This window comes from Bacillus rossius, chromosome 10 (assembly GCF_032445375.1).
Source record: "Bacillus rossius redtenbacheri isolate Brsri chromosome 10, Brsri_v3, whole genome shotgun sequence".
Taxonomy (NCBI): Eukaryota; Metazoa; Arthropoda; class Insecta; order Phasmatodea; family Bacillidae; genus Bacillus; species Bacillus rossius.
The window spans coordinates 32,252,375-32,265,050 of record NC_086337.1 but is presented as its reverse complement, the minus strand read 5'-3'; the positions used below and the strand labels follow the sequence as shown (position 1 = coordinate 32,265,050).

At 37.9% G+C, this 12,676-nt stretch overlaps 1 protein-coding gene across 3 annotated transcripts in view; it reads right to left on the bottom strand.

Annotated features, from left to right (window-relative positions):
• The window catches only part of LOC134535919 (ras-interacting protein RIP3-like), a 50,551-nt gene that overhangs the window by 16,100 nt on the left and 21,775 nt on the right, over nt 1-12,676 (bottom strand). For 2 of the 3 annotated variants that reach the window (XM_063375296.1, XM_063375297.1), the window contains exons 3-6: nt 10,782-10,961; nt 9,022-9,228; nt 6,661-6,864; nt 3,498-4,148 (exon numbers count right to left, since the gene is read on the bottom strand). In XM_063375296.1, the coding sequence (XP_063231366.1) occupies nt 3,498-4,148; nt 6,661-6,864; nt 9,022-9,228; nt 10,782-10,961 (1,242 nt within the window). The remainder of the gene's footprint in view (nt 1-3,497; nt 4,149-6,660; nt 6,865-9,021; nt 9,229-10,781; nt 10,962-12,676) is intronic. The other variant, XM_063375298.1, reaches the window with a different exon arrangement.

The window sequence follows — 12,676 nt, the reverse complement described above, 5'->3', positions numbered from 1 at the left end:
TGGTCGAGTCCACTAGTCGGCGCGGGGGTGGGAGGTCAGTGGCGGGCGAGGGGGTGGTCGAGTCCACTAATCGGCACGGGGGTGGCAGTTCAGTGGTGGGGAAGTTGAGCGCGCGCCAAGCAGCTCAGTCAGTTTACTCAGTTAGCCACGTCATGCCTGGCTGTTCATATCGGAGCTGTTTTTGTACACCTTACTGCACCGTGTAAGTTAATGAGTGTTTTATCAGTTTTATTCTAACCATTATGCTACCAAGAAAGCGGAAAGTGCTCACCGTGGATGAAAAAGTGTCATTAGTTAAAGCAATTGAAAATGGTGAAAAACAAACTGATGTTGTGCGGCGAACGGGGCTTTCCCAATCGACTGTGGCTACCATTTGGAAGGATAGGCGCAAGTGGCTTGACGCAGATGTGCATGGGGATAAAAAGAAAATGCGAAAACCTCAGTATGAAGACTTAGATCGTGCTATTCTGCAGTGGTTTCAACAGCAACGCATAAATAACATACCGCTCTCTGGACCTTTGATAAAAATGAAAGCTGAGTTTTATGCAACAGAGCTTGGCATTCCTGATTTTAAGGCTTCTGAAGGTTGGCTGAGCAAGTGGAAGCAGCGCCACAACATTAATTATGGACAGATCAACGGGGAGGCTCGTGACATCGATAGGAACACTACAGATGGCTGGCTAGAAAAGGTATGGCCTGATCTTAAGGCTCGTTATTCAGCCGAAAACATTTTTAATGCTGATGAGACGGGTCTATTTTACAAGTTGACACCAAACAAAACTTTAAAATTCAAATCAGAAAAGTGTATTGGAGGAAAGTTGTCAAAAGAAAGAATTACAGTTTTGGTAGCGGCCAATATGACAGGATCGGTAAAGAGAAAACTTTTGGTGATTGGCAAATCTAGAAACCCGCGTTGTTTAAAAAACATCAAGCGTCTGCCTGTCACCTACAAGTCAAACAAAAGTGCTTGGATGACGTCTCAAATTTTTGAAGAGGAGTTGAGAAAATGGGATTCTGAGTTGAAGGGGAACAAAATCTTGCTTTTGGTGGACAACTGCCCTGCACATCCAATGATCGATAACCTCGAAAACATAGAACTCTGCTTCTTACCTGCCAACACCACAAGTGTCCTTCAGCCCATGGACCAAAGTGTTATCAAAAGTTTGAAAAGTCATTATAGGCGCAGGCTTTTAATGGAACTCGTCGAGTCTAGTGGGAATTTCAAACCTACGATCCTAGACGCCATACAAATGGTCAGTAGGGCATGGGCAGAGGTAACGGATAAGACCATAAGACATTCCTTCAAGCATGCAGGATGGCTGAAAGATCCCGAGCCAGCAGATGATGAAGATGACTTGCCTTTGGCCGTTTGGGTTCAGCAGCTGGAACTTCCTACAACATTTTCAGAAGAGGAGCTTCTGGATTTTGAAAACATCGATGGGCAAGTGGCTACAGCAGCGGGTGTTACAGACGAAGACATCCTGAATTCTGTTCGTGTTGATGAAGATAGTGATCAGGAAAACATTGATCCCTAGAGGAGGAGCCTGAACCAGAACCGGTCCCAACTCCAAAAGAGGCATTGGAGGCTGCTAAAGTACTGAGAAGATTCTTTACTCACCAAGATGATCCTGTGGCTACGGAAGATGTCGGTCGTTTAGAAGATAAAGTGAGGTCATTGCTGTGGAAAACTAAAAAAAGGCAAACGACGCTAAAAGACTTCTTCCAATAAACTGTATTAACTGTATGTCTTGTTGTGTTATGTATGTACGTATTTTGACATTCTAAATACAGAGTACTACATATGTACTAATGATTGTATACACTGTATCATTGTATCATTTCATATACATATGTAATTTACTACTACATATGTACATATGTGTGTTTGTGGACAATGTAAATATAGTACTGTATATTGTATTTATACTGTTTAATATGGTGTTTTATTTCAGCACACTACTCCATCCAAGATTTAAAAATAGGTTTCTCTCTGTATAACAATCTTTCTCTATAACGATGAAAATCGCTGGTCCCTTGGATATCGTTATAGGGAGAGTCCACTGTACTTTGTAGAGGTGAGTTTCAACTTCTGTTGTGAAAATTCTAGCCATTACCACAACTTGTCTGGTGACAGAAACATCTGTAGACTCATCAATTAGCAGGGTAAATGGAGAATTTTTCATGTTGGTAATAATAATCTCCTCTGCACATGAGCCAAGGGCTTGAGTAATAATTTGACTTGTTTTTGTACGGTTACAACTGAAGTTCTTTGCTATTTCACTGTCTGGGAACATTTGGGCCGCTAATTTAGAAAAGCTGTCACTTAGCTTAACTGGCAAATTATTTTCACATATAAAATTCGCCCAGCGCAGTTCAGCATCGACGACTCCATGATTTTGTTTTGTTACAAAATTTAACATTGAGCTACTACTACTACTACTGCCACAAGCGAAATTTCTTTTGTGGTAATCCCTTGTTTCATGCCGCCGCAAATCCTTTAGCCCTCCTTTGGCGATGTCAAACTCGGAATTACAAAATTTACACACCGCGTGATATTCATCTTTTCCTTTTTTTAACCACGGAAGTTCCGATTCCCACTCACGTTTATATTTCTGCCTATACACAGACCGTTCATGAGATGTCTTAAATTTCTTCTCCATTGTTAAAAGTACCGTTGCTAGCTATGGAAGAATATCAAAAACATTTCAAATAAATAGCTATTGAACGCAACGAACGTCACAATTTCGTATTCCAATACTGTTTGTTTTTGTCAACAAAATACACCGCCGCTAATACTCATCTTAGAGCCAGAAAACGCTTAATGTCGCTTTCGACTTCCAAAAATCTATCGATTTTCGTAAACGTCTACTAAGTAAAATGAGCACACGAATCGATATAACCATGTCGGAAAGAAAAAAATCACTGTTGGCTAACCTGAAATAAAATATTCAGTTGACATGGCGGCGCGATATTTACCGTTTGCGGTTAATGTGATTTAATCACGTAAATTCCAAAAATTTTTGAGGAACGTATAAAAAAAAGTCTGAAATATCCGTGGAATTTAGTGCTTTGTCCGCGAATCCGTTTTAACCTCTAAATATCCGCAAAAACGGATAAAATCCGTGAAAACGGCAGCCTTGAACTGATCTATTACTTTCAGAGTTACAGCTCTCACTGACTTCAATTCAAAGGTCCCCATCATCGCTCATTACGTCATCACTGCAAATGTTAACTGGACAAGTCATACATAACGACCACAAGCAAAGTCTGCTCTACTAAGATAGATTTACTTCAGCTCTGTAGCTTTCATACTTTAAGTGGTGTTAAATCCTCAACCGAAGCAACACCCAACCCGAGATTAAAGACATTCATATTACTGTCGAAAATACATGTAAAAAAAAAGTAGTTAGTCTGTCGCTAGGAATGTGTTATTTACATGTAATAAGTGTCCTGAAAGATAGGGTACAGCAGCAAGGTAGTTTAGAGCCAGGACTTACCTGCCACTTTGATTCCAGTATCTGCATGCCTTCAGAGTACCTCCTGGAAACTGGAGAATGAGGCACATACTGCAAGGAAGCCCTGTGGCGCACAGCGGGAACGACAGGCGAGCGACATCGGAACACGGGTATCGGCAGAGTGTCCTCCAGATTCTGGTCTCTTCCAAGGTTGTCCAGCATCTTCAGCGGCACTCTGCCACGTCGGGACTGCTCGCTCGAGTTTTTTTCCTTCTGGTCGGGCTGCTGGTGTTCTCTGGTTGGCGGGGAATGTTTCATTCCTCGATGCTTGTACGTACTGACGTCCTTCGGGTGAAGCTTCTCCAGTCCGTACAGTTTGAAATGTGTTGCTCCCTCGCCGCCGGCAGCATTCCTGAACTGACCTGTGCAAGCTGTAGACACCGCCATTCCTACACTGCCGGCTACCGGATGCTCGTTTGAAGAGGCTTTACGTCTGCCGTACTTAATGGCGTCGACGGGAGCGCCGACGCTTTCCACTCTCGCATCCGGCACGGGAAGAGATTTCGGGCCCGCAATGCCATCGTAACTCTCTCTCTGCTTCTCCAGTTTCCGTTTAGTCTTCTTCCGGGACTCCACGGCCTCCCGCTCTAACTCCTCTCGACGACGTAAGACCTCTTCCATTTGCTGGGCACGCTGTTACAACACACAATGTTACGAGTTACATTAGCACACAAGGAATTTTTAAATTTTTCCATGTCTTGAAAAATTATTTGCTAATGAACATCAATCACAAAAACTGCAAATAACAAACACAGGTTCAAGTGGAACACTCTCTGTATTAGTTTGAACACAATAACAAAACAAGCGACCACAGACCATTAAAGAGTTTAGTTTTGAAAGCAATGGTTTATATTTAAATACATATACATACAATTTTTTTGTAAGACTATCTGCCAAACTCATGTAACGTTGTTGATCCTTAAGTAAACAACATTACTGTATGTGGTTAAAGATGGCATTTGTGTAACAGTAACAGTAATTGTTACAATTTTTAATCCAACATTAAAAAACCAAAAAATTCAATGATCAATTGCACTGAGCATTCCGTTTACTTGAGACTTTCCAAATTCCCTGAGTTTAGCCACTCTTGTGTGAGACTACATGAACCATGATGGGTTGACACACATATTAAGTACATACACGACATAACATGATCTGGTTTGTTGGCTACTACTGCAGTCTATTTCCAATATCTAATAAAATAACATTGCCTTCTGCACACATAGACATACAAATACACTGCAGGTATAACCCATACCCTAGTGATGGGCCAGTCCCGGTTCTTGGTTCTGGGTTCTGCCGGTTCTCAACAACTGGCGCAGAGAACCGTAAATATAGTTTTGTACCGGTACCACGGAAAACGTAACAGTTAAACCTTTCCCAGTGAAAATACAATATACTCCCGGTAAAACGCAGCAGTGTATTGTCGGTGACCAACACGCACATGTCACTTTTACTTTACGTTAAACCCCACGTGACAAGAAAATGGTTGGTAATTTTTTGAAAATTGCAGGCGACACCGACACAGGGTAGTCTCTCCCTTTCACCGCCTCACTCTAGCCTCTAGCCCCACATGGAAACATAATGCCGGCAGGAAGTGTCCAAATGTAAACAGAGTTCTTTGTGCCAATCCGGAACCTTTTCTGTCTTTTTCACTAGTAGACAGGAATGATCATTTCAACTAAAAAAGTAGACCAATATAAAAATAACACAGGCTCAATATACTTAAAAAAAATTTCAAAAAAATAAACTACAGTGATTTAAAGTTGTTTAATACTAATTAACTTATAACTAGATACCCGGTAATATCTCGACACATAAATTTGCAAAAATTCACCAAACACTATTTAACAGAAGGAAATATTTTTTTTAAATTAAAGTTTTATATAATTTAAAGGTATTTTCACTTCGGATTCACTCACAAACTTATTTGTAAATATTTTTAATCCTAAATTTTCGTATTTATTCACAAATATCCACAAGTTTCTAGTTAATTAATTTTTTTTAAATCATAAAACAAATATGCACAAAAACATTATGATTATGATAATGGTACACTGAACCATATATAGTACACAGCATCACAGATAAGGTAAACTATAGGAATTCAGTTCTACAAATTATCATATACTATACCCAAAATTATGGCATTAGTTGGCAAACTATTACCATAGCACTGTGGAATGGAAGTGGGATGCTGAGATTATGTTTTTATCTCGGTTGCAGACAACCAGCATTTGAAAAATTATATACATATTTTACTTGGTTACTGTGTTTTATTGTTATTAAACCTGTTAGATTATCAACAAGACATTTTTAAAGTGTATCGAAATGAGCTCCCAGTCACTGGTGTACAGCAGAAGCTGCCTTCAAGCAGGAAGAAAAAAGATAAATATCTTGGAGACCCCCTGCCGATTCAGCATTCAAAATCAAAAACTCCCATTGTTCTGTCCACTTTCCCTCACACTAAGCCTTCAAGGCCACAAGACTGGTTACTTTACATCACCGTCTCTCTCATTCCTCCAGCGCTGATTGGCAGAGTTTTTTCGTCACTCACACCTCCTTCTCCAATAGGATCTCTTCCATTTCATACGCCCTTCTGACAAGCCTGACAGCCTCAGAACTTCCACCCCAGTCAACCAAATTTTTCCCAGCCACAGATTTTCAAGCCAAACGAAACGACCCAATGACAACAATAGTTCAGTATTCTGAGGGTTCAGGTTTTACAAGACAAGGGATCCTTCCATTATTTCAAGGATATATATATATATATCACTTGCTTTTATTAAATATTTATTAAATAAGTATTAAAATCAGATTCTCTGAAAACATTCTGTTGTAAGTAGAGTATGAGTGAGATTAATTTTTTTATATAATTTCATCCAGTAACCCGAGAAACAACTGTGTACTTGGGGCTACGTGGCTTGTTAGTGGTCAAATTATGGTTAAATGGGGTGCTGATGAGTCATGTTGAACAAACACACTATATCTTAGGGCATACTGAATCATTGATGTGACTTGAAATTGTGAGGAAGTTAACCTAAAAGTGAGACCCAGGAACCAATTTTTTAGAATGGGAACCGAACCGATAACCGTGAAAACAGTAGAAGCCTAAGTAGCAACAAGAAAATTCCCTCAGGCATACCCTTTCAGCGAGGGCCTTCCTCTGGGCTTCCTCCCGCTCGTATTCTCTCTGCATCTGTTCTTGCTGCTTGGCCAGCCGTCTCATTATCGCCTCTTCTTCCCGCCTCTCTCGTTCCTTCTGCTCCGCTTCCAGCCGTCGCTTCTCCTCGATTTGTTGTCGCAGCTCTTCCTGATACAGGTCTTGAGTCCTCCGGCTCAAAGCCGCCTGGAAAACAGGAAAACTTGCTCGCAGATGCTGTCCGCACTTTTAACTGCGCTTTGTCTGGTCGACCGTGAGGTTTTTACAGGCAAAACACTACCACGCAAGTATATAATTTTGGGTGAAAAAATTTTTTCACCGTAAGGATCACCCTCGAATATGGATTGCATCATGTATCTGTCTCCAGTGGAATGCAAAGGAAGTCTTTATGGTCTATGTCTCAGCTTACTGCCATATAAGAAACACGGCACCCGTTCTTTGTCTCTCTCCTTTTCACCCTTGATGGCCCAAGTATACTATTTTTTATACTTGTGTTTCCGTTCCTGTCTATATATTTTTTTTCACCCCAGTCTCCTACCCCAAGAGAGAAAATATGGCACAATACTCAATATTTTTTTTGTCAGTTCCTTCTACAAAAACCCGCAGGCCCTTTACAGAAGTTTTGTCATGAAATGTTGCTGTAGAAAGCGTGGGAAATCTCACGCCAAAAACAATGTTTGGATACAGTTGCATCACCAAAACCTGTCAAGATAGACATGATTGTGTACGTTGCCTGTTAAAGAACATTTACAACGATGGGAGAGGGAGAACCGTAAACACTGCTGCATGATCACATGCACTCACACACACACATCCACCCCCCTGCTCTTTCACTCTATCTGGCTGGTTTATTTTTTTGATTTTCCTCTCTTGCCAAATGCCAGCACGGCAGCAGACAGCCACATTACTTATTGCTATTGGTGGCAACCGAGTAGCCACCCAATAGGTGGCAAACACAACTTAATGGCGCAGTTCATGAAGCTTTACATGCACTGCTGAGATATTTTAACTAAACAATTTATACTTACTCGTAAAATATTTATTAAAAATCAAAAAAGACTAGTTAATTACGCATATATTCAACACAGTGCAATGTTAATCTTTTTTTAACCAAAAATCAAAAAAAAATTAGCATAAACTTTGCAGTACATGTTATTAAACAAAAATATCGACATAAAAAGTGCAACCCACACGCTGGTAAATACGGCATAAACAATGCAATTCTTGGCTTCAGAGTTGGGATCATGTCAGGAGAAACAATGATGCGCTCAATGTTTCAGCTAGCTTGTTGCACCCCATCTTCAAAAGTGTTAAAACCTGAAGGTCTGGTGTTCTGGCATGATTGTTCACAGTTGAGTTGTGACTAGTCAATGTGGGTGGTGAATGGTGAAGGATCCGGACAAAAATTTTACCCAAACCTTAGAAAATGAGAATACAAATACGTCCACACATGCTTCATAAAAAAGTGCTCTATACAAAGAACAGACGAGCATTGGTCTTGCAAGTATCATTATGGAAATGAAACCGTGAAATGTTAAATTTAGCCTGCTAGAAAACATGAAACACTGGACTGAAATTAAAACTGAAATTAATGATAACTATGACACTATGAGCAAACTAAAAATGCAGACAGCACAGTACTGGCGGCCCAGATCAACAGCCGGAATACACTGGAATAATCTGGATATGAATGACTCAATTGATGTCAGATTACTAGAGACAAGATTTTATGGTTTAATTTTTAGGCCTATTTCATTTTCAAAACAGGAAATTTCAGTGTTATTGTTTTTATTTGTTTATGAATTCTGTTTATTTATTAAGGTAGCATATTATTAACAAACATTACATTTAAATGTTTCATGATAGTTATTTCACCATTGAACCGATACTAAATGATAAATTTCACAATATCAAAAATTTATAGGCATGTCTAACTTCTTGAAACAATAAAAAACAAATTGACTGGCAATTGCATGTTTGTAAAATGTACCAACACTATAATGTAAAAAATTAGTTGCTGGAGCAAAAAAAGGTAAAATATCTTCAAATCTATTTGGTAAAACATTTCGGTACTAATTTTATGCTAAATAAACTATGTACGTTCATTGCATTTCATATTAAAAGATAACATTTAGTGATTCGAGTTAAGTTTTGATTAACAATCCTGAATAATGAAATGATTTTAGTTGCATTTTGGTGCTTTATGGTGTATTAACATGGATTTCCGAGTTATTTTGGTTTAATCGCAATCCACCATACAATCTTGACCCTACGGATTAAAGAATGTGCTGAACCATAGAATGCCTGATAAAATACTGTTCACTGCAACAATGAAATACCTACCATGCCCTCGTTTCGAGGAGACAGCGGACTCAGCGTCTCGGAGAAGCTCTGCTGCAGGTCTGCCAACTTCCTGTCTCGAGCGCTGATGCTGATCGCACCAGGGGACAGGGGCGGCAGGCTGAGGTCGACCGCTGGGAGCTCCTGACGATTCATCTCCTGCGCGGTGGAGACAAATGGGAGACTCGCACTTTCCGCCGAGAAGTCGAACTGGAAGTAAAACCACCACACATCAGTGCGGCCCAAACTGTACATAGCAGCTGTTTACCCACTGAATAATACGGTGAAACCTCATTATAAAGTATCTTACTATAAATAACTTATCACTTTACAGTACATATTTTCAGGTTCTAACAAGATTTTTTCACATTTAGTTAACTGTTCAGTATAAAGTACTTCATTATTAAGTACTAAAAAGGTGGGGTTTTTTCCAGGTAAGTTTCCTGTAACACCTTAAGTCCCTAATAAAAATACTTTCACAGCCAGTTTATGATAAAATTTATAGCTAGTAATAGAAAAAAAAAAGGGTCAAAAGAGTATTTATGATTGTGGTAGGAAGTCATTGGGGTCATTGAGATGTTGAGAGGTTATGAGATAAGATTGGGACAGTGGCAGAAACATGAGTACCCAAGAAAATCCACCCGTCCCACAACATCAGCCATGATTCCCACTTGCAAGACTGTAGCAGTAGGTTTCTGCTAGAAAGCAGTGAAACAAAGAAAAAATTGCTGAGTTACTAACACTAACCCCTTTTTGAACTAAGACGGGAAAAGGCTGTGGAATATAAAAGATGGGAAACTATAAATATAAGGTAAAATATAATTGTCATTATAGTCAAGTATTAAATTTTTTTTATATAATTTGTTTTCCTATTTTTATACTACTAATTGCAACATGATTGTAGACTAAATAAAAATCAATTCAGCATTTATGAATGTTTTATTATATATAGCTTTGGTCATGTATTGTAATAATTTGATGTATAAGATTAGCAGTAACAAAGTATTAATTATTCTTCGATCATGAGGTTTTTTGGTTAGATAATAAAGATGGCTTGACAACAGAAAAGGTTGCAGATTAATTATACCACCAAATATTCAAGAAACCATATTAAAAAAATTTTCTGAGGAAATAATTAAGTTTTGAAAGAATAAATTTTACCATACGTTACAAACAAAAAACATAAGAACTTTCAGAGTTTTTTAGGGTGTCTCCTTAAACTAAAACATAAAATGATCAAATTAAACTAAAATTAAGTAGCAATTTACAATTAAACAGAAAAATAACTTGTGTAGCAGTGACAAAAGTTACAGTAAAATCATTTTGTTGTATTATTTTTATTTTAAGGATACTTTTCACTACAATGTGGAGCATGTTTTAAAACTATATAAAAAAAATGTTGTGGACATAAGTTTTTTTATTATTGCTCAATTATTTTCCCCTTAATTGAATGTAAAAATGAAACTGTTAATTATGTGGTGTGAAGAGTCATAAAATGAAATATACATATTACTGAGGGCTGTGGTAATATTTTAAAAATCCTTAGGTACAACAGAAATGTATACAAATGAATGAAATGTATACAAATAAAATTTCTTTAAAGCTAAGATAGATAAAAGTATTTGCAACACTCGAAATGCTGGGAGTGAAAAATACAAACACATGAACACATAAAAAAAAAAATCTTAAAAATGTTGACAATTTTTAACCAGAGTAAGAAAGCATGTGACTACTTGACTAGACTATTATTTAAGGTAAGTAACCTGTCTGTCAAAAGCAGACAACCGACTGGTCTGATTTTCTGACTGCAAGTCGGTGACGCTTCTGTCTTCGAGCCGAACGTCTTGCGCTGCAGCGTCTGACAAACTGACGGCGCTGCCCTGGTAACCCCGACCTCGCAAACAGCTGCCAGTCGCAGCTGCCGTCTTCCGCCAGGCCCTGGCCTGTCACAACATTCAAGCCTCAGTTTGTCTGTCCGTAGGGTTTGCAGGAATGCAAAATGACAAGAAAGGTAATTTAATTAGTAATAGGTGAAGGTGATCTGTAAAACCATTATGAAAAACCCTATCCTATAACATTGCCAAAACTTTTGCTTTTTTTTCCCAATACTACTATTGTTTATTGCACAATTAGTTACAATCAGCACACACAATATTTCTCCAATGTGAGAGATCTAGCGGATCAACTGTCCTTCTCGAAGAGTCACAAAACAAAAACAAGTAGCGCAAATAATATGGCTGACTACTTCTGAAGAGAATTTGTTCGAGCTACAAGTGCACACTGTTTTCGACACATACAAGATTTAAAATATTTGCCAAAAAATCATCTTGAATCATATTTTTTAAGTAGGATGCGTAAAAACGTAACTATAAAGGAAAATTCATAACTATTACGACTGATTCGTAATTGTTGGCATGACTTGTTTTGAAGTTGCACAGTTATGCAGAGGCTTATAAAGCCAAGGGACCTTCAAGATTGAGAACTCCGAAACAATAAGATACTGACTAGGCACTTACAAAGGTTATTCTTGCTAAAAAATCAAACCTGTAACCCTCTGCAAACGAGATGCACATGAAGTCACTAAAGACTTAAAAAAAACTACAGTACTTGCTAATAAGTAATTACAGAAGCAATAAGTAGTAATAAAAGCAAATAAAAAATTAAAAACAAATAATCTGAATTAATACATGTTAGACATCCTTAAAAACATCATGTACATTAATGCATGACACCCACAAAAAACAGAACTGACGTAGGGTGTCCTCACATCACTGTAATAAAATTTCCCTGACTTTTCACATTCAAAAATTACAATTTTCCCTGACAAATTTTTTTTGTAAATAATTCACCTATTTTAAAATTTTCTGAAAGAAATAAAGACAATCCAGCCTCCACCATCACTATAGCTGCACTCGTTCAAACAGAACCTTGCATACGCCATTTTGACAGTTATATGACAATGCACTAAAAACACCAACAAAAAAAAAAAGGCTTTCACAGTCTCAGTGATGGTGGACTGGAGTATCCCCCCCCCCTCCCCCCCAACCAGCAATTACTATCTCTGGAGTATTTCCATGTACTTTCCCGGATTTAAAGTAAATTCCCTGACCAACTTAATCTTCCCTAACATTCCAGAATGTGGACACCCCGTTCCTAGGGAATTTCTGTACTAGTCTTCAACGTAAACGAGAATTCCCGATACTTTCGACGCTGGGGAGATTTTTTTATTAATGGTTCAGCAGTTTGTGAGTTAAGCAGTAATAGTTAGTTCTGAACAATTAAACAAGTTTAAGTGACTAGAAGTAAAAAAGATAAACATTTGCGTTACAATTTTTTTATTGCAATAAGTATCTACTAATGTGAAAAAATCACTTTATTCTCAGCCTTACTCTCAATTTTTAACTTAGGAAAAAAAAATTTTTTTTTCATTGTTTTAATACATGTAAAATCACAGAATTATTAACTTAACCCATTCGCTCACTTTATTTTTCACTACAAATGCGGCCCTTTTACACCAATTAATTTAGTCCAAAATCACAAAAATTATCATAAGAAAAATTACTGGTTAAAAATAGTTTCGATTACAACATATTAAAATTTATTTTAAGAACCACTTATTACAGAACTGTGCATTGATTAAATAAACATATCAAACCAT